This window comes from Narcine bancroftii, chromosome 5, assembly GCF_036971445.1.
Source record: "Narcine bancroftii isolate sNarBan1 chromosome 5, sNarBan1.hap1, whole genome shotgun sequence".
Lineage (NCBI taxonomy): Eukaryota > Metazoa > Chordata > Chondrichthyes > Torpediniformes > Narcinidae > Narcine > Narcine bancroftii.
The window spans coordinates 166,753,005-166,778,297 of NC_091473.1; the positions used below are offsets into that span (position 1 = coordinate 166,753,005).

Consider the following 25,293-nt stretch of genomic DNA (forward strand, 5'->3'; position numbering starts at 1 on the left):
ATACATTTAAAAAGTACTTGGATGCATACTTGAAGAACTGTTATCTTCATGGTTAGAGTTCTCGAGTTGAGATTGGAATAAGTGTATTATAAACTTCATTGTGTGAATGAATGAATTAGATAATTTCACATATGTAAATAGTTAATTTCTGGTATAGTTTGAGGTATGTAGATTATTGGTTTGCATTTCAAAGGAAATTATATGACTTTTAAGAACTGTGTGTGAACCACATGATAAATGATTTTTCATACCTTGTTCTATTGGCCACTGCTGTTAATGTTCTGTTCACCAGTGAAAACCCATTTCTTGCTGTACATCTCCGTGCCTCTATGATTTGCCTGAATGAAGAGAAACACAAAAAAAAGCATTCAGTTGCCATAATTATCATATTACGGTACATTGAAAGATGAACTACCAAAGAATATGAGTATGGAAATTAATTAAGTTGATGTCCAACCACTGGGCACACAATGCTTCCATTTGTTTTACAGGAACCTAGATAACCATTTACTGTTTTGTTTGGGCACCTGTCTACATCATACTCATACCTTGATGGAGGGTTCAAACCCAAAATGTTGGTTTTGTATCTTTATGTAAAGCACACCGTGCGACCTGTTGAGATTCTCCAGCATTGTGTTTTTACTTCAATCATGGTGTCTGCAGACTTTCGTGTTTCACATCCATTTTCTGTTTGCTCCTTTGAATTGGTAATTTTATGAATCATGTCCCAAAGCTCTAATTATAAATGCATACAAATGCTAGTTTGCATTGCAGTTGAGTATGTAATGTCACAGAAAATTGCTAATCATGTTGAATCAGCTACATCTTGACGTGAACTTTTATGGTGTCTGAATGATCCACTTCATTGTAAAAGTTTAGTGTTTTCCCTTGAGTTCAAATTCATGCTTGTTTTCAAATCTCTCATTCCATAATTCTAAGATTAAATAGTTAATTTATGTATATTCATTAAGGAATGATTTTACTTATAATATTAAAAGTGAAGCAAGTTCTACAATCCTTTTACATGACTTGTGAACCTGGAACTGAGTCTTTAGTGATTTAGTTTGTCTAATTTTTCTCCTCTGAGAAAATACCTGAAAGGTATTAAATAAAAGGGAGAATAGTTCCAAATGCAGAATATTGATAAAATGGATAGACAAAATGACAGATGGAACTTGTAAACTGATATACTTTAGAAGAAATATGCCCTTAGGCACATGTTAACAGCCTTCAATAAAGCACGTTTTAGTGGTCAGTATATCCTTGAACCAATACAAAAGTGTATAGATACTGCAAGTAACATAACATGATGAAAGGTGAAGTTTTGAAGGATATGAGGAAATTAGTTTCGTATCTCAATCCATATGCCTATACATAAAATACTTCCCTAGTCATGTAAGTTTCATAGCACCTAAACAGCCCAAGAGAGGAACAAGAGTAGCAGACCTGCTCATGCACACACAGATTAGCAAACACAAACTTAAAAAATGGCAGTACAGCTGTGAAGAGTTTTTAAAATACACATGGTGTTTTAAGCTGCTGGTTGGCTCTTAGCTGGTTCAGCTGCATAACGTTGAGCACAGGTACACCTGAGGGCTGTGTGCTCAGCCCATTCCTGTTCACACTACTGACCCATGACTACAATGCCAGATCCACCTCCAGTAGAATCATCAAGCTTGAAGATGGCATGACAGTCGTTGGCCTCATCAGCAACAAGTTGCACTGCAGAGAAGAGGGGGAAAATCTCGTGAAGTGATGCGAGAAAAAAATCAACCCGATTCTTAACATGGACAAGACGAAGGTGATGATTGTGGACTCCAGGATGGCCAGGGGCAACCACCCTCCACTACACATTAATAGATTGGTATTGGGGAGAGTAGAAAGCACTAAGTTCCTCGGAGCCCGTTTAAGTAGTGACGTATCTAGGTAAAATAGCGCCTATGGCAAGCACTGAAATTGCACCCCCTGTTTAAAAATCAAAAATAATGTTGCCAATTGGGAGATTTCCACACACAATTGGGCTAGTTTTGAAGAGTGGCCCCATGTATTGGGCGTGGTTTCTTTTTATGTCAGCCAAATCGGTTGAAAGGAATAAATGGTCCTTTTATGAGGAGCGAACACTTCCCTGAACAATGCTGTCATTCCATTTATCTGTTTGCCTCTATAGTGCAGGCAATTGCCATGGATTTTTTTTACAGTTTGTAGCTTATAATATTTGTCTATCTCTTCAATAAGGAGCAAAAAAAGAGAGGGCTTTCTAATGTAATTGTCTTGCTAAGGAGGACACCTTAAATTGGGGGATTATGTGAGCTGGACCACCTGTAGGGCATTCATGGGGATTTCTATATGTCCAAGCCTCTGCCTTGCTGCTTGCAGTCCGATCAACAATACAAAAAAAGCTGTCATCTTATATTTTCCCCCCACTCAGATGCCCGCTGGTGTTGTTCACCCCAATTTGTTTTTAAAATATTTCCTATCATGAGTCCTGTACTAATTAAGAAGATCAGTGATTTCCTGCGAGGACCGGTTCTTTTCTCGGTTGTTAGAAGCCCAATTCACAGTTGACACCCCTTCCCAGCCCAGGTTATTGGACTTTGAACATTATTATATGAATAAACACGCTTTATTTGGTGAAGTATGCACTAAAATCCTTGCCACTACTCCGTGTGTATTTAATTGAATTTATCGTACCAATTCCTTACGGACAACTTGGGATTTGAACCCCTGGTCCCAATAGCTGGCGCTAACTGCTACACCAACTGTGCTGCCCGTTGTAAACTTCAAACGTTGTGTTGTCATTTATTAGAACGCTCATTTTTAAATATTATCAGTAGGTTTGACCTTTTACTGATCTGTTGAAACACAAAAAGCATCCTGTGCTTACGAACCAGTTTGCATCTTCTTTCACATTTGTTGTGTGGATGTGTGCATGTATTTATCCCAGCCAGGGGTGCAGCACTGCCAAAGTGACTACGGCACCTCACCGGGCCACTACGGCATCACATCGGGCCGCTCAGTGCTTCCCCAGCACCTCGCGGCAGCGGCTCAATGTGGGATCAATAGCTGTCTTTATTACCCGTAATCCCCCATGCAGCTGGAACCCTGCTAGCGCCAGGGAAATGCAGAGCAGTTTCGGCTGCGTGGGGCTTTAGGGGTAATGAAGACAGCCATTGATTTCACATTGGGCCGCTGCTGTGAGGTATTGGAGCGGCCTGATGAGATGCCAGAGCAGAGCTCTGGTGAGCTCCGGCAGCACTGCACACCTCAGATGGAGATTCTTTGTTGGACTTCAAGTGGCGCCAAGAGCATGTGCCATGGCTGCCATACTGTTGATACGTCTCTGGACCTATCCTGATCACATAGCATCTCACTTGTAAGGAAGGCACAACAGCGACTGCACTTCCTGAGAAGACTGAGGTAGGCAAGACTACCGGCTGCCACCCTGTCAACTTTCTACAGAAGCTCTATTGAGAACGTCGTGCTTGGCTACATCAGTGTGGTACAGTTGCTGTAGATCATTGTATCAAAAGTCAATCCACAGGACCATTAAAGTGGCAGAGCGGATAACTGGGGTCTCCCTCCCCCCCTTCCCCATCGACGTGATATACTAGGATCATTCTCTCTAATGAGGGCTCGCAAAATCATTAAGGAACCCTACCACCCTTCCAGCTACTCCCATCGGGGAAAAGATACCGAAGTATCAGAGCCAGAACCACCAGGCTGAGAAATAGCTTCTTCCCACAGGCAGTGAGACAGCTGAATGACTAATGACCTGCTGATACAAACCCTCAGAGTCTCTACTTTTTATTTAACAATATTTATTTATTTCTATATTTGAATACATGTACTGCATGTGAATCGTTTGTCTATATGTGTGTTTGCATGTTTTTGCACCGAGGACCGAAGAATGCTGTTTTGTTCAGATGTACTTCTACAGTCGAATGATAATAAACTGGAACTTGAACTTGTGCTACATTGAGTGTATCATAATTCAGGGCTTCAAGGGCCTGCAGATGAGGTTTTCTGATAATGGAGTGAGGAGATCAGAAAACAGGAGGCGATGCCTAAAATGTGATACATAGAAAGAGATGTTTGAATATGTTCAAAATTTATTAATAAAGTAAGGAGAAATGTTTCCTCATTTCCCAATAAAACTACTATATTAATTTATTTCTGTCTAGGTTTACTAAAGTTAACAAATGATAAGAACATGGATGCAGTTCGGTTTCAATCCATCTCACTTGGCCAGGGACAAGGCCCAATTGCTGCGAAGATGATCAAGCAAGGTATGCTTGAAGGCTCTTGGGTGTGCCTGCAAAATTGCCATCTAGCTGTGTCCTGGATGCCAACACTGGAAAAGATTTGTGAGGAATTCAGCAGTGAAACCTGCCATCCAGACTTCCGCCTCTGGCTCACCAGCTATCCATCTCCAAAGGTATTGACGAAAATGCCACCAAGTAGTGAATTATTTATGAATTAACATTTAATCAGCTACTAAAGTAATTCTGCAAGGGTGAATATGGTGTTTCAAAAAATCTGACTTTATGAATATCCAGTTCTTTCAATTCATCTTGTAGCTGGATGATCAGCTGTTTAACCAAATGTGGTGCACTGTGGTGCAGCAAGCAAACAGAAGAACTCAGCAAAGACTACAACAGGCTTTAATCACTTAAAAGTCTCTACATCACTTCTGTCCTGGTAGCTCCACGAGTGACTGGCGAGGAGGGGCCGGCTCAGGTTTATATTCAGGTCAGCTGATTGACAGCCGGCCAGGTGGAGTCAGCCCCCTTAGGTGGTCTTCCTGCAGGTACAGAGGTCACCCCCTGCAGTGGGCTGGTGGTCGTATCACCACACCATCTGAGCAAAGTCAACTAAGTCAATAGAGGGGCATCAGTGGGAGAAAAAAGAATGGTCAATGTTTTGGGTAAGAACCATTCATCTGGAATTTTCTTCTCTCACTGATGCTGCTCATCCAGAAGATTTTTAGTCCAGATTCCAGCATCTGTAGCCTCACATGTTCTTCAGCAAAGTCAATAATCTTTCAAAAACTACGATGAGCTAATTTAACACAAATCCTCAGTATTTGCTTCAAACTGCAGGGTAATAAGATCTAAAAGAGATTAGTCTCTGAGATATCAGTGTTTTATCAGTAATTTGACTGTCGACTTGGCCAAGAAAATAAATTGCATGGTTTCTAATTGTTAGATATTATACAATCCAATTTTCATTTTGTGCAGACCAGATAGCTTTGAGAGGGGGAGGCTGAAGAGATACCTGATTAAAGTATACAATACTGAGGGGCATAGATAGGAGGAAATTTTTCCCCATAGCCGAAATACCTGAAAACAGGGCGCCATATGTTAAAGGTTTATAAGAGATCTGAAGAATATTTTTTTTATCCAGAATGTATTGAAATCTGGAATTCAGTGCCTGTGTAGTAGTGGGGTCAAGCACTCTCACAATATTTAATCTGTATAGAAGGCTACAAATCAAGGTCTGGTAAATGAGATTATTACAGATGAGTGCTTGATCGTCAACATCAGTACAATGGACCAGAGGGCTTATTTCTGTGCTGCAATAATTTCTGGATGAAATTTTTACAATCATAAAAGTGACCAGGCACTTCCAGTTGAAAGCAGAGTTCAAAGTAATCTGATTTAACCTATTTTTCCACGGGCTATGGGACCAAGTCAATGAGCTAGTAAACTGACTGCATTTTATGAATAGTTTAGCCATAATCCTTGGTAGTCCTCTTTGGCGCAACGGGAGGGAATGATTCTTCGTTATCTCTGGTTCAGAGTCACACCACTTCTTTTGCCTCTCTTTTGGAGGGGCGTGCGAGTTTACTGAAATGGAAGGATGCTGCCCCCCACCCCCCCCACTCACGATCAGTGGTTGATTATCGAAAAGATTCATTATTTAATTAATAATTCAGATATAAGATTCCAGAAGTTATTGGGATCATTTATGATTCAAACTCTTACTTTTAATCCAATGTAATTAAATTGACTGACTTGAATCATTTCCACGTTCCTGATTTTTTTTTTAACCTTTGTTTTTCTTTTAATGTCAGTCATATCACATCTGGCAACATGGTTAGGTAAGGGGTTTGAATTTTTCTCCCCTACTATTTTCTTCTTTCCTCCTTTTTTTCTATTATTAGAATTTGTTTTCTAAAAAAGTTTATACTATTTAGAATAATGGATATGACTTACAATTTAAGCATGTTAGTGATGTACAGAATATTGTAGTGTGTGGTGCAGTGAACAAAGGACAACAGGAGTCGTCAACAGAAATGTTTATTGGAACCTTTGCAGGAGTTTAACTAAATACAGTTGATGCGCTATCACAAAAACCCGACCTCTGAAGTCATGTGCCTCCCAGAGTTTTTGTACCCCCCCACCCACCCACCCAGCCACCGGGAACTCCCGCCCACAACTATGAATGCCAGTTCGACAATGGAGTGATGTGGTTTGCCACAATATCTTATTTAGTTGATGTAACCGCCCATATCATCTTATTGAATTGTATCTTTTTTGTTTGTATAAAACCTTTATTAAAATCGATGAAAATATTTTAAAATGAAAGAATAACTTAGCCACACATAGTAGTAAATATAATAAATGGTAATTTCACATAAAAGTTCTTTTAATTGGTATAATAACTGAATCTTTTATAAATTTTGATAATATATTTGGATATATGAGTATGTAGTCATATGCTTCTAATTTATATAACTGAACATTAATATGAATAAAGTCATGTATGAACTGAGGATTTCACTGTGTTAACAAGAGTGATGCTGAATTTTATTCTTTTCTGCACATTTTATTTTGTTGCAGTTTCCTGTGACCATATTGCAGAATGGTGTGAAAATGACCAATGAACCTCCCACTGGTCTCCGATTGAACCTGCTCCAATCCTACCTCACTGACCCTATCTCTGACCCTGCTTTTTTCAACAATTGTGTTGGAAAGGAACTGGTCAGTTCAGATCTAGTTCTGCACAAATACTAGTCAAATTTTCACTTTTTTATTTTAATGTTTTATTTAAAATATTTTTGCATCTTTTTCTTAGGCCTGGGAGAAACTTCTTTATGGACTTTGCTTTTTCCATGCAATTGTACAGGAGAGGAGGAAGTTTGGACCTCTTGGTTGGAATATTCCTTATGGATTCAACGAGTCTGACCTGCGGATTAGTGTTAGACAATTACAGGTTAAAAAAATATGTCAGCATATGGATGCAGCAAATAATTCAGCATGAGGTTGATGACCATCTTATCATGTTTTGTTCAGATATTGTTGGCTTACCAACTTTATTTTGAACATATTTACCAAAAAAACCTAAATAATAGTAATATCAATGCATGAAAAAAATAGCTTCTGAAAGATGTGTCTAGAATATGTTATGTAAATATTGCAGAGGTTTTTTTGTTTCATACTTTTATCCAGGTGAATCACAATCTGAGTAATACTGTATATTAGTACTAATATTGCACATTCTGAAAATATGAAGCTATTTGATATATTAACTGTACCTGTTATGAGCTCAAAGGACCCCAAAACCTAGCAGCAATAGACATTCACCAAGACAAGTGGTTTTTAAAACAAAAGTTATTTTTAATCAACTTTAAACATGAAAACAGAATCAAACTTTAACTTATCTCTATACTTAACTAACCCAAATTAATCCCCTTTTAATTCTAAACGCACGTGTATGTAATGTGTGTATAAATTTAAGAAAAATTCTTTGGTTCACAGTCCAATCTCACTTCTCCTTCTTCCAAGTTCTCTGGATGCAGGCAATTCTTATACTGTGCACAGAATTTAACATGTATAAAGTTCACCAGGCTTTGGTGCTCGAAAGGTAGGTTCTTGTAGGGTTTGCAGAGAGAGATTTGTTGTTCCAGGATTTTCACAACTGAGGTACCACCATTAGTCACCTCAATGTCTCGATGATTAAACTTATCCCATCAGGGATTCCAGATAGTAACCTCTTTCTTCCAGGCCACTACAGAGTTCCTTTCTGTTCCACTTATTCCAAGAGAAACATCAGATAGCACTTCCAGCCATCCACTGCTCTGGAACTTTTCATCCGTTTCAAACAGCTCTTCCTGGCTTGTTTCAGCTGTGACTGTTCAGCTCCTTTAGTGTCACACACACAAGCTGAGAGAGCTTGTTAACTTGTCTCTATCTCTCTCTCCAACTGCCAGAAAGCCCATGTGACTCACTCATTTGCAAAACCTCCACCTTCTTCAGCAAACAACAGGAGTTCTTCTCCTTGGTCAAGATGTTGTCTTAGATAAACAAAACCCAGGAGTGACCTTTCTGTGAGCGCTTTGCAGAAAGGTACTTGTAGCCAGTTTGTCTCCTCCAAAACAATGGTCTTTCATTTCAAGACGTCAGTTCAATTATCACCTACTTGTGAAATGTGCATCACATTCTCCAGAGATCCTGCAATGTTACTAATATGAATTCTTCAGTCTTTCAAATAAGATCTGTTTTAAAATGTGTGTATGTATGTAACCCACTAATCTTACCAAAATCCCAAATATTTATAATCCATTACATACCATAGATTGGTATTTAGAAAAGAGAAAATGAATACATTCTCGAGGTAATTTCCCAATCCAATGGTGACTCTCTGATTTATCAAAACATACTGGGGGTGCAGGTTAATTGGGTGTAAATTGGATGGCACAGGCTCATGGGCCAGAATGGCCTGTTACCATCTTGTGTGTCTAAATTTTTTTAATTTAAGAATTTTTATGACAATTAAAAGTCACAAATTACATGCTTGAATGTACATTCTATTTGAATTTACATATATGTACAATCCAAACAGTTTTTCTTTTTCCATATAAAGTTCAGGGGAATGGATCTTGATTCACACAGCATTCTTCAATAAGGGATTACTGCAGTATCGTCAGATTTGGGAAGAGTAAATAATTTTACTTGGCCTATCAGACTCATAAATGCAATGGCGGATTAACTACCACCTGGGTCCCTAGGCTGAGCTTTAGTAAGGTCCCCCAGAGTTGGCATCCTGGGATGGGGGGGGCATTCACAGGCCATGCACTTCCTTCCAACCCTCCCTTTCTTGCTGTTTCTCTCTCTTTCACTCTTGCTCACTCATTTTCTCTCACACTCACTTGGAGTTATGCGTGCTACAGCTTGTTGCCTGGTTCAGTGGAATTTTTCCAGACTCTGTAAACTTAAGGACAAATCAGTGCGTTGTGGTGGTAAATTTAATTTTGGGAAAAAATGGGGTGGGTGAGGGGAGGGGGAATGACTTAATCAGTTGTATTCCCATACTTGTGTGTTTTAAATGGAAAATTCAGCTATTTAAATTGAAGCTTATACCCACTCTCATCATAAGACAATTTTGTGTGGATGTGGATCTGATTTGGTGGAATAAACCAATCAATTAAGAGGACTTTAGTCAATATCATATTTGGATCATGTCAGCTTCATTCTTTAAAGCTGATCTATGCTTTACCACTGTTTTGGGTCAGTATTGCAATTTTACTGTTCATTTTGGAGAGAATGGGTGAATTAATTCTAAATGCACACTCCCCACTCTCACTCTCTTGTTGATGCCATTGTTCTCCATGGTCGCTGCTCGAACCATGAGGCCCTTCCAACTTTTCCCAGGCAGCTGGATTTCCTGTGTTCCCCCTCCCTGCCTGCCCATCGGCTGCTCACTTTTATCCATGGCTCATCAGCCACTCCACTCAGATCCACCAAAACGAGCTGAGAACCTCTGACCCAGGCACGGTCGTCTCCGGCTGCCAGTGGAAGTGCAAAGGATCTGCAACACAAACCGCTGTGCCGGGAAGACCCTTCAGCCAGATGTATTTGGGCTCTCTGAGCACCACGTTCTGCGCTGTATGATCTTCCATCTCATCTCGTTTCAAGTTTATCTAACTCAACAGTTTTCCACTCACCTTCTTCTTCTCTTCTTTGGCTTGGCTTCGCGGACGAAGATTTATGGAGGGGTATGTCCACGTCTTCTGCAGGCTCGTTGGTGACTGACAAGTCCGATGCGGGACAGGCAGGCATGGTTGCAGCGGTTGCAAGGGAAAATTGGTTGGTTGGGGTTGGGTGTTGGGTTTTTCCTCCTTTGTCTTTTGTCAATGTGGTGGGCTCTGTGGTCTTCTTCAAAGGAGGTTGCTGCCCGCCGAACTATGAGGCGCCAAGATGCACGGTTGGAGGCAATATCAGCCCACTGGCGGTGGTCAATGTGGCAGGCACCAAGAGATTTCTTTAAACAGTCCTTGTACCTCTGTCTCGGTGGCCAGTGGAGAGCTCGCCATATAACACGGTCTTGGGAAGGCGATGGTCCTCCATTCTGGAGACGTGACCCACCCAGCGCACTTGGGTCTTCAGAAGCGTGGATCCAGCGGTTACACTGGCTCTCTGGTCTAAAGGTCTCCTCACCTCTCACTGGCAGGAGGTTCTTCACTAGTGCCTTACACTCCATCCGCTCCCTCCTATGTTCTGCAACAAATGCCACCCCCCACGAAAGGATGTTCCTTTTCCTGAGGAAATCCGAATCAGGAACCACCCTACCGGCATGGCTCACCGTCCCTGGCCCCGTCCTTTTGCAACGCCACGTCCGGCACTCAAAGAATGACCCCTTGGTCGACCGAGTGACTACTCCACGCGAACCCACATTACGCCTACGTTGAGTTCCCAGACGGGCGGGAGGACACTGTTTCGGTGCGGGACCTAGCTCAGCACGCGGTAGACCCAGCAAACCCCCCAACCCAACCTTCCCCAACTCGTTATTCCCCAGGCCCCGTGCCGCAACAGAAGGACCAACAGCACCCCAATGACCCGGGCCACCCTGCCGACAACACGACTGGGGAATTGAGCGACGGAGCAGTCGCACCCGACGAGCCCGCTGGCGACACCATCCCAGCAACCCCAATCCCAGCACCACGGCGGTCACGCCGGATGGTCAGACCCCCTGAGTGCTACAGTCCTTGACTTACCCCTTCCTTTCATTCTCTCCCTCGTTTTTTTTTCCAGGGTCAGTTCTCCAAGAAGGGGTGAATGTGATAGTACAGATCTATCACCAATGTACATAATGTATATAGTTACTGTATCTAGACTGTGCTTACAGCGATTGGCTGAGAGCTAAGCCACGCCTATTGTCTGGGCCTTAAAGGGTTGTGTCCCTAGCCAGGTCGGATCATTCCGGACTGGTTGGCCACCTGTGAAGAGCTCCTGTCTTTTGCTAATAAAAGCCTTGGTTTGGATCAACAAGTCTTTGGTTCTTTCGACGAGCTCTACAACCTGTGACATCCTATGCCATAGAATAGATGCTCTGTGGTTAGTAAGAGATATGTGAGTGGAAAAATAGACGATAAGAACCACTGATCTAAATACATCTGACACAGAAAAAGATCCTGCCTCCTCCAGCTCGTCCAGAAGCCAACAGTGGAGCACCTTCTAACATAGTTCTCTTATCCACGCTGCTTACACTGTCAACCCACTACTGTAAGATAAATTTAATGGTGCACATTGGGAACAAATGATGTGTCACCATCGATGGATGTTGTGAACTTTGAGAACATTGCTACTGGGTACAAGACATATTGGGTGGTATGTTAATAAAGTCAAACAGCGTGGTACAGGCCCTTTAGCCCAACTAGTCAATCCAATATGGTCTTCTGGGCTAATCCCATTTCCATGCACATGATCCATACCCCTCCAAGGCACAACTGAATGAGAAATTAATAAATTAATTTGTTAATTTTGTGTTCAATGTTGCCTGTTTGTATGTATCACGTCCTTATAGGGCAGTCTTTATCAAGGGTAAAGAGGGTATAATGTACCCTCAGTCACTGAGCGTCATTACAGTGTGAAATGATGCATTTATATATTAACTTCAATATTTGATTAACAATTTTGAAAGCATGATTTTTTTAAATGTATGCCATATAAATTTTAATACCAATTTGCTTCCGACTGATTTTAGGGGGTGGGGTGCTTTGAAAGGATTTAATACTGAAAAGCTTTATTTGGGGAGGGATGGTTCAAATGTTGTTCCTCTATTTCTTGGATGTGACAGGTCATCCCTACTTTGCTATGTGTTATTGATGTACATTGGCGATTTCAATGCAAGTAGCCAACACGAGGAAATGATACAACTTTGCAAAATAAGAATGTTTTTTTTAAAGCTGGATGATTGATAATGCATCCTGTTTACACAGAACTCTTACCTTCTAGTATAGAAATGAACGGGAGTGTTTTAGCAAACTAATTACTCGTGGCGCTGGATTTTGTGTGAGTGATTTCACTGTTGGTTCCTGACTGAGTCAAAACCAACTGAACGGGACAGACATCTCCAGCAGACAGGGGCAGACTGATGAATTTTCAACTTTGTGTTCCATTTACAAGTTTGTGTTGTTTATTTGCTAAACCAGCTGCTTGTGCATTTATATTTATTTGTGATGTATTGCCAAATGTTGTTTTATTTGTGTGTGCATGCGTGTGTGTGCTTTAATTGCATTGCTCTTCATAGTCATGCACATTTTCCTGCCGCTGGCACAGGCAGAGCGGTTCCAGCTGCATGGGGAATTATGGGGAGAGAAGAAGGCCATTGATCCCGCATTGAGCTGCTGTCCTGAATAGGCCCATTGTTTTTCTATTTTTGTGAAAAAGTTACAAGTTGTTGCAATTTTAAAATACTTTTAATACTGTGGCTTAGTTCCCTTTGGCATTGTTAAAGTAACATTTCTATTGTTGTATCTTAATCCGCCAATGCACAAATGATAGGTAATTTAAGGGTTAGATTTTCAATAAAGTTCTGATCTACTCTGTTTTTCATGGTATTTCCCCTGAGACTTTAATCCTTTAACCTGCTTGAATTTTTCTATCTATATTATCTTGCAAGTTTATTGATTTGGTAGAGAGAAATATTACGTTCTTTATTGTCTATATATTGGTTACATAACTTTTATATAATGCAATATAGAAGCGATTAATATATTGTATACAATTCTTGAGTAAAATGGAAGTTCCCATATGCAAACTTCACCTCATATTCTAATATTATGGCATATTCATTGTTGATTTGCATACATACATACATAAGGGGAGCATCAAATCTATTTGCCCAATGGTATTTTAATTCTTGCCTGTGTGTTTTACAGCTGTTCATTAATGAATATAACAGTGTTCCATTTGAAGCTATCACCTATCTAACTGGTGAATGCAATTATGGGGGTCGAGTGACAGATGACTGGGACAGGCGTCTACTGATGACAATTCTGGCAGATTTTTACAATACTGAGGTGATAGAAAACCCGAGATATGTATTTTCACCCAGTAGAAATTATTGCACACCACCCAAAGGGAGCTACAATGACTACATTGACTTCATGAAGGTAGTTCGATATTTATTGGTTTTCATTCAATGTATTTTATTAATATATTGACATGATATAAATTTAAGCACAAACCTAAATGTATTTGTTTTCCTGTTAAATGTAAATAATTTATATTAAAATTCATTTTTGATACAAAAACAAACTTAAAACCAAGGCAGTTTATCCTTTAGTATATTTTTCAAAAACAAGAAAATACAGTTCAATTTGGTCTTTCAATTTTGAACCGGTGCGGACTCGAAAGGCCAACTTGGCCTGTTTCCGCTCCGTAAATGGTTATATGGTTATATAACCATTGAGATAATAGAACCGTAGATCACAACAGGATGAAACCGGCCATTCAGCCCATGCAGTTCATGCAAAAGGGTCTGTTCCATCTCATCCCATTGACCTGCCTCCAGATCATAGCCCTCCGTACCCCTCCTATCCATGTATCTATCCAAATTTCCCTCAAATGTTGAAATTGAGCCCACATACTCCACTTTAACTGGCAGCTCATTCCACTCTCCCACCATCCTGAGGGAAGAAGTTCCCCCTAAATATTTCATCTTTCACCCTTAACCCATGTCCTTTCATTCTTGTCTCACCTGACCTCAGTGGAAATCGAGTCAAGTCTACCCTAAGGCAGATGATCCACCCAGACCAAATATCTGACAGCCTCACGCTAGAGGTTTTACCATCATCAAAGTGCAGGACAATGGGTGCACACATACCTGGTCAGCTTAGACGAGAAGACTTTTGACCAAATATCACACACATACATATTTGATGTGCTCTCCAAAATGGGCTTTGGGAAGGGAATCTGGAATTGGATTATACTGCTCTTCACTGGCTTCCGTAGGACAGTCCAAATCCATCAATCTGCAGTAGGGAGGGTTGCCTGCTCTCTCTAGCCTCAGTTGTCTGATGCATTAGAGTCCTTTGCTCAATCCATCAGGAAGGATGAGGGCATGAGGAGTGATGTTGCCAGGCAGTGAATGCACTCAGTTCAAGGCCTCCCTGTCCAAGGATGACATCACCATCTTCTGTTCGGGCTCATGATTGGTCTGCAGATTGATCAACATCTGCAGCTAATTTAAGTCTGTATTGGGCACCAGAAAGAAGCGAGGCAATGCTCTTCGTCTGACTGGTCTGACCAGTCCACCATCCCCTTCACAGTCCTATCTGACTACCTGATGGTGTTGGGAAATCTGGTTTGGAAGGGCAAAGGTGTACAACAAAAATTGGTCAAAGTGGATCACAAAAGTCCACCAGAAATTGAGGTGCTCCCTCTCAATTAACAGGGAAGAGCTGGTCATCACGTGCGAGGTGCTCTTGATACTGCTGTATATGACGCACGTCTGGTCCATCTCCCACAACTCTGCCCGGGCAGTCACCAGACCTGTTTTCTGGCTCATATGGGGATCCAAGATGGAAAGGGTCTGAAGGGTCACCATATATATTCAGCAGAAAATGGGGCAAAGGTATACCCAACATGGCCCTCATCCTGTTGACCAACTTTATGTGTGGCTGCATCAGGCTGTGCGTGGAACCAAAATATGAAGACACCAAGTGCAGCCTGTGTGCTGTGGATCCACCTGTCCCAGGTTTTGTGAAGGATGAGCCTGGCCCCATTGCTGTACATTGTCCCAGTTAGCTGGACTCTGCCACACCACCGATCCTTCATGGAAATTTTTTCCAGACCAACATCTTTGACCACAAGGCCATCAGGAACATCTTGCAGATACTGAGGGATGTGGACTTGATGGGCCTAGTGGGGTGTTTCCCTGAGCAGACCATCTAGTCCAACTGGTAGAATGCCTCATCACCAGTCAGAACCTTCCTGTACAACTGGAACATCGCCCACCATGCATTACCCACCATGCATCACCCACCATGCAGGTTGTCCCTGAGGAGAGGGCAGTGAAGAAAAGTCATTCACCTACTTCTTTGCAGAATGCAGATATGCTAAGAGTATTTGGAAATGGATGCAAGGATCCTTGTCACAGTTCATCCCCAGCAGCAATGTGGCAGAGGATTCTCTGTCTACAGGCTGTTCCTGGGGGGGACACAGAGTCAGACATCCAGAACTGCTGGAAGACCTTCCACACAGTGAAAGATGCACTTTGAGCTGCCCAAAACTTGTTTGTCTTTCTGAACACACCGTCAGTGAGGGACTGATGCTGATTGCATGTTCCAAGTTGCGGGAGTACGTGCTGAGGGGTGCATTGAGGCTTGGTGCAGCCAATGCGAGGGTGCTGTGGGGAAGGACCACAGTCCAGCATCCTCCCATTGAGGGTCTGAGACTGAGGAGAAGCACCTCAAACAACAGAGAGGGAAGAAATGACGAGATGCTGCAGGGGTGGTAATGGTGTAAATAGAAATGAATGTATCAATGTCCAGTGATGGAAATGTATAGATACAAAACTAAGGATAGGAAGAGACTTTGAATGGTTTTCCTTTAGTAAATAATTTATCATTGTGGTGATATGACCACCAGCCTACTGCAGGGGGCGATCTCTGTACCTGCAGCAAGACCACCTAAGGGGCTAGCTGTCAATCAGTCGACTTGAATATAAACCTGAGCTGACCCCTCCTGAGCCAGTCACACGGGGAGCCACCAAGGCATGAACTGGTGTTTCAACTTTTACTGGAATAAAGCCTGTTGTACAATCTTTTGATTTTTTGCTTGCTTGCTGCTACCTCAGTGCACCACAATCGTGAATAAAGTCTATTTTTGGAAAAAAAGAATGTTCATGTTGGGGCACACAGATGCACATCTCTATTCCCTTGATGGAACATTGGAACTACTGTGTAATATTTGGCACAGCAAACAGTTCATCAATTGCCACCTGAAAACTGCAATTATGATCTTACACTTCCAGATAATCTTCATTTGTTATCAGCCTGTTTCAGCTATTTATTGGCCCATCTTAAAATTTGGCATTCAAGCAGTTGCTCTATCAATTATTTGAAATTGTTGACCAGCCATTATTAACACATTAAGTTGTCAGCCTGCAATTAAAACTGAATTGCTGTCTCCTGGTCTGTGTCATTTTTCACACCTATTATTTGTCTCCACAGAAACTGCCTTCTACTCAGCACCCTGAAGTATTTGGAATGCATGAAAACGTGGATATTTCAAAAGATTTACAACAAACAAAGATATTGTTTGATTCGCTTCTACTAACTCAGGGAGGCAGTGGACAGGGAGGTCCATCAGGCTCAAGTGATCACATGCTGGAAAATATTGCATCTGACATTCTGGCAAAGGTACTGAGTGTCTGAAACTATTATTCTCAGCCCTTAATTACGTGTGTCCTTGTCAAAATGCACACGGACACACATTGCTTTGTTTTAAGAACTTTCCATTTCAGTCAGATAGTATTGCATTCTATCCAATTTAACCATTCATTTAGTTATAAATCAAATGCAATTAATTGTCTCCCAGATACCAAAGGATTATGATATTGATCAAGCATTAATCAAGTATCCAGTAAAATATGAAGAAAGCATGAACACAGTGTTAGTACAAGAGATGGAGCGCTTCAATAAGTAAGTAGTTTCTTAATTTACATTTAAAAATATAAAGATAAGAGTTAGCTAGCAAGTAGAAATGGGTCCCAGAGATAATGAATGTACTGAAGTTGGCAGGATCTAACTTTTGTCATCCGGGGGTCTCAGCTTCTGATATTTTTACCAGATTGAAAAGTAATTTGGATGAAACAATTAAGATTGTGTCCAGTCTTGCAAATGACAGAAGGCACAATTAACTGGATTGAGATTGGGAGTACATGACATAAATGGAGTTTACTGTGGAGAGGTATGAAGCCATGTCACTCACTTTAGACCGTAATAAGATTTATTTTTTTAACTTGCCAATTGGTGAGAAGTGAGGAACTGTGAAATGGTAGAAAAATTTGGATGTCTAAGTACTGAAATTACAAGTGATGGTGGGTGCGAGGGGAGAGGTCAATAATTTATAAGATAAATTTATCTTTATCCCATGGAGATAGAATGAAAAAGCAGTGGAAGATAAGGTTGTTTAAATCTCTAATTAATGCTATTTATTGCCCTTTGTTCATTTCTGGATATTATGTTTCAAGAATTACATACTGTACATTTGGCATGATGAATGATATCAAGGCTAAAATGGTTAAATAAATTAAGATTGCATTGATCTGATCATATATGATTAAGTGGTGATCTAAATAAAAATATAATGTAATTCAAAGAGTTCATAAGTTGGGTAGAAAAAAAAACTGTCCTCTGATAAGTCATAAACTTAGAAAGAGAGATTGACTGATAAGCAAAGGCAAGCAAAAAACATTGTTGCAGGTTTCTCCGAGCATGGATGTGAGGGGATGGTGAAATAACTTGAAGCACAGTTTCAATGTTCTTCTGCAACTGAAGTTTAAAGTTTATATTCATGAGTGGAATTTGAAGTCTGTATTATATAATGTGAAACACAATTAATCCAGGTGTGATGGTGTTGGATAGAGAGTTCCTTATTATTATTCCAATATTGTCATTATTTAGATGTTATTCAGTAAAACAATAACTTTTCCAGTAGGTTAAGCAAAGTTTCAGGACAAGGGCCCAGAAAGTTTCAAGGTAGTCATGAACCCAGGCTCCAGTGAGTGAGAGGAAGCACCTGAACCAGGGCCCCAGCAAATGAAAAGCAGCACAGGAACTGGAATAACTATGGATGTGTGAGAGTGGGAACCAGGGCCCAAGTGTGTGAAAGGGAACACAGAATTCTGCTAATAGGAAGCCAGATACTGAACTAATGGGAATTCTTAACCATCTGAGAGCAAATTATTGGAATTTTGCATGAAGGAAAATTGTGTTCAGTACCTTGATACATTTTTTCTTACAATTTCTATCTTTGTCTCCCAATTTCAGCCTAATTAGAACAATACGATTTACCCTTCAGAACCTGCAGAAAGCAATTAAAGGTCTAGTCGTGATGGACTCAGGACTGGAGGCACTAGCAGGAAGTTTGCTTGTGGGTAAACTGCCTGAAAAGTGGGCGAAGCGCTCTTATCCCAGCCTTAAACCATTAGGAAGCTACATCATTGACTTTTTGGCCCGCCTAGAATTCCTGCAGGTAAAAATATCATTTGTCAATACAAATACAACTAGAAGCCAAAATAATAACCCTGTTCTGCCTATTTCTACCTGTTACCCAAGATCCACAAACTCAATTGTCCCAGCAGACCAATCATTTCCATCTGCTCTTGCCCTGCTGAACTGGTCTCTGTTTACCTAGACTTCAGTTTTGTCCCCCAGTCCAGTCCTTCCCCACCGACTTCCAGGATACTTCTCATCCCCTCCATCACTTCAACAACTTGCAGTTCACTGAACTTGACTGCCTCATCCTTCCCATTAGCATCCAATCACTATACACCTCCATCCCCCATACCACAGGCCTCAAAGCCCTTTGTTTCTTTCTCGGCAATGGACTCAACCACTCCCCCTTCTTCACCGCCATCCTCTGCATGGCAGAACTTGTCATCACCCTCAATAACTTCTCCTTTGACTGATCGCACTTTCTCCAAGTTAAAAGGGGTCGCCATGTAGCATGGGCCCCAGCTATGCTTGCCTTTTTGTTGGCTACAATGGAGTGATCCATGCTGCAAGCCTGCACAAGCAAGCCCCCCTCAAGTTTTCCTCCACTACATTGACTTGGCGCTCCCTCAACCATCCATGAGGAGCTCGTCAACTTTATCCACTTTGCTACCAAATTGCACCCTGACCTCAAATTCACTTGGTCCCTCTCTAGCAACACTTTCCCTTTTCTTGATCTTCCTGTTTCCATCTTGGGAGACATACTCTTGACAGACATCTTTTAAAAAAACCACCAAATCCCACAGCTACCATGACTGCACCTCTTCCCACCCTGTCCCCTGTCATGATTCCATTCCATTCTCTCAGTTCTTCTATCTCTGTCAAATCTGCTCCAGGGACAAGGTCTTCCATGCCAGATCATTAGAGGTGTCCTCCTTCAAACAACATGACTTTCCCTCTGCCACCATCAATTTGGTGCATATCTTCCATTACATGCACGCCAGCCCTGGCCCCCTCCACCCCCAAGCGCAACAAGGACAGATTTCTCTTGACCTCACCTCCCACCCCACCTGCCTCTGCATTGCCAGGGGCAGTGGTGGAAGCTGGTAAATATTTAAAAGACTCTTCTGTAGGCACATGGATGCAAGAACAATAGAGGGTTACCAGTGTGAGGCGGTGGAGTAGATTCATATAGTTCAATTTAAGATATAGCAATGGTGTCAAATCATGCTTTCACACTAACTGATAACATAATCTGCCTAAGGAGAGAATAGTTCTGTGAGTACTCGGCACACGTGTGCACACAGTTCTCCTCAATATACATCCACTATGTCTTGTGCTCTATAGATACCATTTCCAACCTTCCGTTGCTCCTAGAAATGGGTGTTTCCTGGTCTAGTTACATCTCCTTGGTCTTTTCATTGACATGAATTGGAAAGGCAAGCCAAATTAAAATTGACGTCAGTTGGAGAGGTCTTATAAAACAATATAAATTAACCAATATTTAAACTTTAAAATTAATTAAATCCTAAACTAGTTTTGATTCCACGAACATAAAGTCATAATTCACTGTTTTTATACCCGACAGAAATGGTTTGATGAAGAGAAGCCCAATGTCTTCTGGTTGTCTGGGTTCTTCTTTACCCAGGCCTTCCTGACTGGAGTCATGCAGAATTACGCCCGAAAGTACACCATCCCTATTGACCTGTTGGGATTTGAGTACGAGGTAATATTCCTCATTTCAATTTTGATCCATCTTTCTCTCGTAACTTTCCTTCTTTTTTTCTTCCTTGAAGCATTGCAATTTTACAACCAAACTAAAATTTAGCATTGTCAATGGTTTCACCAATATTGCATACATAGGAAAAGCAAATATGAGTTCTTGCTTTAGCTCGGGGTCATCAATAATCTTATCTCCCAGCTGCAAAATTATTGTCAATCAATTGTAACCTCATTCTCCTTTCATTAGAATTGGTGAATATTTCAGAATTATTCCTGCTGATCCTGTAGTTAGATTGTTAGAGGCAACTTTGCAAATTTGTAGCTCTGTTTTTAGATAAAAGCCAGAGTTGAAAAGTGATGTATTTCTTTAGGTACTGCCAAGAGATATAGTAATAAGACCTCCTCCAGATGGTGCTTACATCCATGGACTGTTCCTAGATGGTGCTCGATGGGATCGAGCCAGGTAGACCAGAACAATTGCATTCATCCCTTCAATTCTTTTGAATTTGTAAAAATTGTGAAAATAAATTATTTTATTAGTATGGTTTCATCTGTTTATCTTGTGTGTAAAGTTATTTTTCCTGTCCTCTCAGGGGGTTAATGGCTGAACAATTTCCAAAACTTCTTTTTGATTCAATGCCTATCATCTGGATACAGCCAAGTGAGTAACTAATTAATCATGGCTCTGATTCATGCTAATGATCCTTAGAGACTCATACACTATGCAAATACAGGACTTTGACAAAGCTATTCTTCAAGACATTGGGCCAAACCTTACTGGTTTAATGATCTGGATGATAATGTGGTAAATTGGATCAGCAAGTTTGCTGAGATGACACAAAGATTAGAGGTGTTGTGGACAGCGAGAAAGATTTTCAAAGTTTGCAGAGGAGAAATGGCCAAAAAATGGCAGATGGAGTTTAATGCAGACAAGTGTGAGGTGATGCATTTTGGAAGGCCAAAACCAAGGTAGGAGATATACAGTAAATAGTAGGGCACTGAGGTGAGAGAGGAACAAAGAGATCTAGGAATACAGATACATTGTTCCCTGAAGGTGGTGTCATAGCTGGACAGGATTGTAAAGAAAGCCTTTGGCATCTTAGCCTTTATAAATTAAAGTATTGAATATAGGAGTTGGGTTGTTATGTGGAAGTTGTTTAAGACATTTGTGAGGCCAAATTTGGAATATTGTGTGCAGTTCTGGTCACCTAACTGCAGGAAGTATATCAATAAAATTGAAAGAGTGCAGAGAACATTTATTAGGATTTTGCTGGTTCTTCAGGAGTTGAGTTACAGGGAAGGATTAAACAGGTTAGGACTTTATTCTCTTGAAGCAAAGAGGAATGAGGGGAGATTTGATAGAGGTTCACAAGATTGAGAGGTATAGACAGAGTGGATGTGAATAGTCTTTTCCCACTTAGATTGGGGGAGATAAATGCGAGAGGTCATAGTTTTAAGCTGAAAGGGGAAAAGTTTAGGGGAAATTCTTCATTCGGAGAGTGGTGGGAGTGTGGAATGGGCTGTCATCTGATGTGGTGAATGTGGGCTCGATCTTGGGGTATAAGAATAGATTGGATAGATTAATGGATGAGAGAGGTCTGGAGGGTTATCGAGTGGGAGCAGCTCAATAAGACTAGCAGAATAGTGGTTGCCACAGACTTGAAGGGCCAAATTACCTGTTTTCTGTGCTGTAGCATTCTATGGTTCTGCTCAGAATTAGCCATATAAATGACAACTATTTCATTGAACCTACTCAAACAGAAGCAAGTTAGAGACAATGTTTGGAGTATTATGAGCAGTTTTGGGCCGCATAATCAAAGGAAGGACATGTTGATGTTGGAGAAAGTCCAGAGGAGGTTTACAAGAATGATCCCAGGGTTAATGAATGAAGAATGTTTGATGACTCTGTGTCTCGAGTTCAGAAGGATGAGACGTGGGCACGGAAATCTCACTGGATCCTATCGGATATTGAAAGGGCTGGATAGAATGGAAGTGGAGAAGGTTTCCAGTAGTGGGAGAGTCTAAGAACAGAGGGCACAGTCTCTGAATAAAATGATGCTCCTTTAGGACAGAGCTAAGAAGGAATTTCTTCTGACAGATGGCGGTGTATCTGTGTAATTTGTTGCCACAGAGGGCTGTGAATACCAAGTCATTGAGAAAATTTAAAGCAGAGGTTGATAGGTTTTTGATTAGTAATGGTGTCAATGGTTATGGGGAGAAGGCATGAAAATGGGGTGGAAAAGAAGAATATTTCAGCCATGATTTGAATCGCGGAGCATACTCGATGGGCCGAATGGCCCAATTTCTCCTCTCTTTTGGTTTTATTAACATTCACTCATTGGCTAATAAATGCAAATAATATTTGCCCCACATAAGGTTCAGATAATTGTCATCACCACCTGCTCTTGACATTAAAAGGCATTATAATTCCCAACTCCCTCACCAGCACAGACCACCAATGTACATATTGTTCATATATGAGAAGTGAGTGAGTGATTCATTTCCTAACATTCTAAATCCTTCCACCACCTTTACTTGTCTGGATGATTCAATAACCCACCAACACACAAGCTCAATACCAAAAGCAGCCCACTTGACTAGCACCTTGTCTAACACACTAAAAATGAGCTTCCTCCTTTAACGATACAGTATCTACAAAATGCATTGCAGTTGCTCCAACAATACCTCCAAGTTTATGACCTCTATTAGCAAGGCAAACAGGAGGAGCAAGCATATGGGAGTATCACCACCTGGAGATCCCCTTCCATTCATACGCCACAATGATTTGGAAAAACATTACCATTCCTTCATTGCAGCTTGATCCAAACCCTGGAATGTCATACACAGCACTGAAGAGTGCAACATCATGGGAAGAACTGCAATGTTTAAACAAATCCATTCATACTAATGATAGCCACATCTCAAAAAGAAATAGAAAATAAAATCCAAAGACATTTAGAGTCCACATATATTTTAAGAAAACTCACATCTTTGAAAGTCAGCAAGGCTTGAAACTTCCAAGGTCACTTAGAGAGTACTTAATGAGGAGCCTTACCTCAGCCCAGACCAGACTGTTACACTGCAGAGTGCTGAGGGCATGGGGAATTTGGCAGCAATTTTTGCTCACTATTTTTTAACAATTCAACATTGGGCTTCACCTTAGAACACATATCTTAGTTCCTTTTATTTCATATCTATCAAGTGAAAGCAAACCTTTTAAATTAATTCTTGGAATGAGGGCACAATTTATCAGCTGGTCCTAACTGACCTGATAATGAGGTTTTTAGTCTTGCCAATGGATATTAGTTCAGGACGCAATGACTAAACTATCTGTAGCATTTTCCATTTACTTAGTAAGTATTTTTGTGGTCTTAGGCAAATTCTCCCTGCACACACGTTTTCTGCAGAGGTCTCCCTTATTCAGAGATAGCCCCAAAAAAAAACAAATTGCCAGAGCTGTGGCTGGGTGGTGCCCATCTCTGTTGGCATACTGTTCATATAGGCAATATATGGAGAACATTCCCTGTAGGTGGTGCCCATCTCTGTTGGCATACTGTTCATATAGGGACTATATGGAGAACATTCCCTGTAGGTGGTGCCCATCTCTGTTGGCATACTGTTCATATAGGCACTATATGGAGAACATTCCCTGTAGGTGTGGGGAAAATAAAATGGGGACTTTTCGTTGAGTACTCGTGCATTTTCTCATAAATAATTTGCCAGATATATCACGGTGGCAATAATACAAGTTTCAAATGAAAATCAAGATTAAAAACAATATTGAATACTTTGAATTGTTTTATTTTTTGTTTCTGCCTTCTATTCTAAATAGTAAACCAAAGTCAGATTACACGTAAATTAAATTGAATTATTTTCTTTTAAAGATAAAAGATTAGATTTCAAGAATTCATCTGACTATGTCTGCCCAGTCTACAAAACGAGTGAACGGAAAGGAACCCTGTCCACCACAGGACACTCCACCAACTTTGTTATTGCTATGCTTCTGCCAACAGACAAGCTTGTTGAACACTGGATTAAACGTGGTGTTGCACTTCTCTGTCAGCTGGATGACTAGAATCGTGGACTTCAAGAACATAAAAATTATGCTCAACTAAGAACTCTATTTCCAACAGCGTTCCAAGTCTTGCCTCACTTTGACCCAAAATGTTTAATTCCTTATTTTAATTTAGATTTCATTTAAAGTACCTCATAATTGTACTTCGTTAATATTATCCATAAAATTCTCTATATTTCAACTTGATTCTCCTGTAATCTTGCCGTCCATAAATATGTGAGAGGTATAAATTGAAATTTCGTACCTTCTACAAGGAATCCTCTCTGAAAATGAGATCAAATAAATAGCAGGACATGAGAAGAAGGAGCAGAAGTCAGCCATTTGGACCATCAAGCCTGCTCTGTCAGTTAATAATATCATAGCTAATCTGTCCATGGATGGCTCCACCTTCTGAGAACTCCATCTAATAGAAGGCTGAAATGTTTCTGACCACAAAAGCATGTATAAATTGACACGGCAGACCTCATTGAGCCTTTGCAGTTTTCTTAATCTTTGTACCAAACTGAAAGAGCCGTATCATGCTGGATGTGACAGGTGCTTCTACAAAACCCCACCCCCCCCCCCCCCCCCCATTCAGCCAATTGCACTGAAGTAAGTTATGAACTTTCACTGACATACTGTGTGTCTGTGTCTGAGATTTGCTGTTGGTTTTTAGCAGGTGAATCTGTTGTTACACACCACCTCTGGACTCCATTATAGAAGGATCAGGTCTTTCTGGGACTCGACAAAATAATTTAGAAAATTGTCTTCTCGATCTTGTGACAATCAGACAATGGGTAGTTTAGATCTGCAGATTAGAAGGCAAATTTTGAATGTATTTGCCTTAGTTAATGTTTTTAATTATTTCTAAGTGTTTTTCAAGCATTTTTGACTGTATTAGAAAGCTATTTTTTTATTATTTATGTTAATTCTAATATTTAATTTTCTCTGAATGCCAATGGTATTTAAAATCTTATCACTTCAATGACATATTTGACAGAGACAAAGGTCCACCCTCAGATTTCCTTCTAAAACCTTGTCCGTAGCATTTCAAAAGTAGTGTCTTCTATAC

At 40.7% G+C, this 25,293-nt stretch overlaps 1 protein-coding gene across 4 annotated transcripts in view; it reads left to right on the forward strand.

Moving 5' to 3' along the window:
• Positions 1-24,708, forward strand: part of dnah12 (dynein, axonemal, heavy chain 12) — a 230,102-nt gene extending 205,394 nt beyond the window's left edge. For 3 of the 4 annotated variants that reach the window (XM_069939623.1, XM_069939622.1, XM_069939625.1), the window contains 11 exons: positions 4,182-4,435; positions 6,843-6,983; positions 7,078-7,215; positions 13,163-13,396; positions 16,460-16,648; positions 16,827-16,930; positions 18,281-18,485; positions 20,034-20,171; positions 20,539-20,630; positions 20,761-20,828; positions 24,052-24,708. In XM_069939623.1, the coding sequence (XP_069795724.1) occupies positions 4,182-4,435; positions 6,843-6,983; positions 7,078-7,215; positions 13,163-13,396; positions 16,460-16,648; positions 16,827-16,930; positions 18,281-18,485; positions 20,034-20,171; positions 20,539-20,630; positions 20,761-20,828; positions 24,052-24,242 (1,754 nt within the window). In that variant the 3' untranslated portion in view covers positions 24,243-24,708. The remainder of the gene's footprint in view (positions 1-4,181; positions 4,436-6,842; positions 6,984-7,077; positions 7,216-13,162; positions 13,397-16,459; positions 16,649-16,826; positions 16,931-18,280; positions 18,486-20,033; positions 20,172-20,538; positions 20,631-20,760; positions 20,829-24,051) is intronic. The other variant, XM_069939624.1, reaches the window with a different exon arrangement.
• The last annotated feature ends 585 nt before the right edge of the window (positions 24,709-25,293 follow it).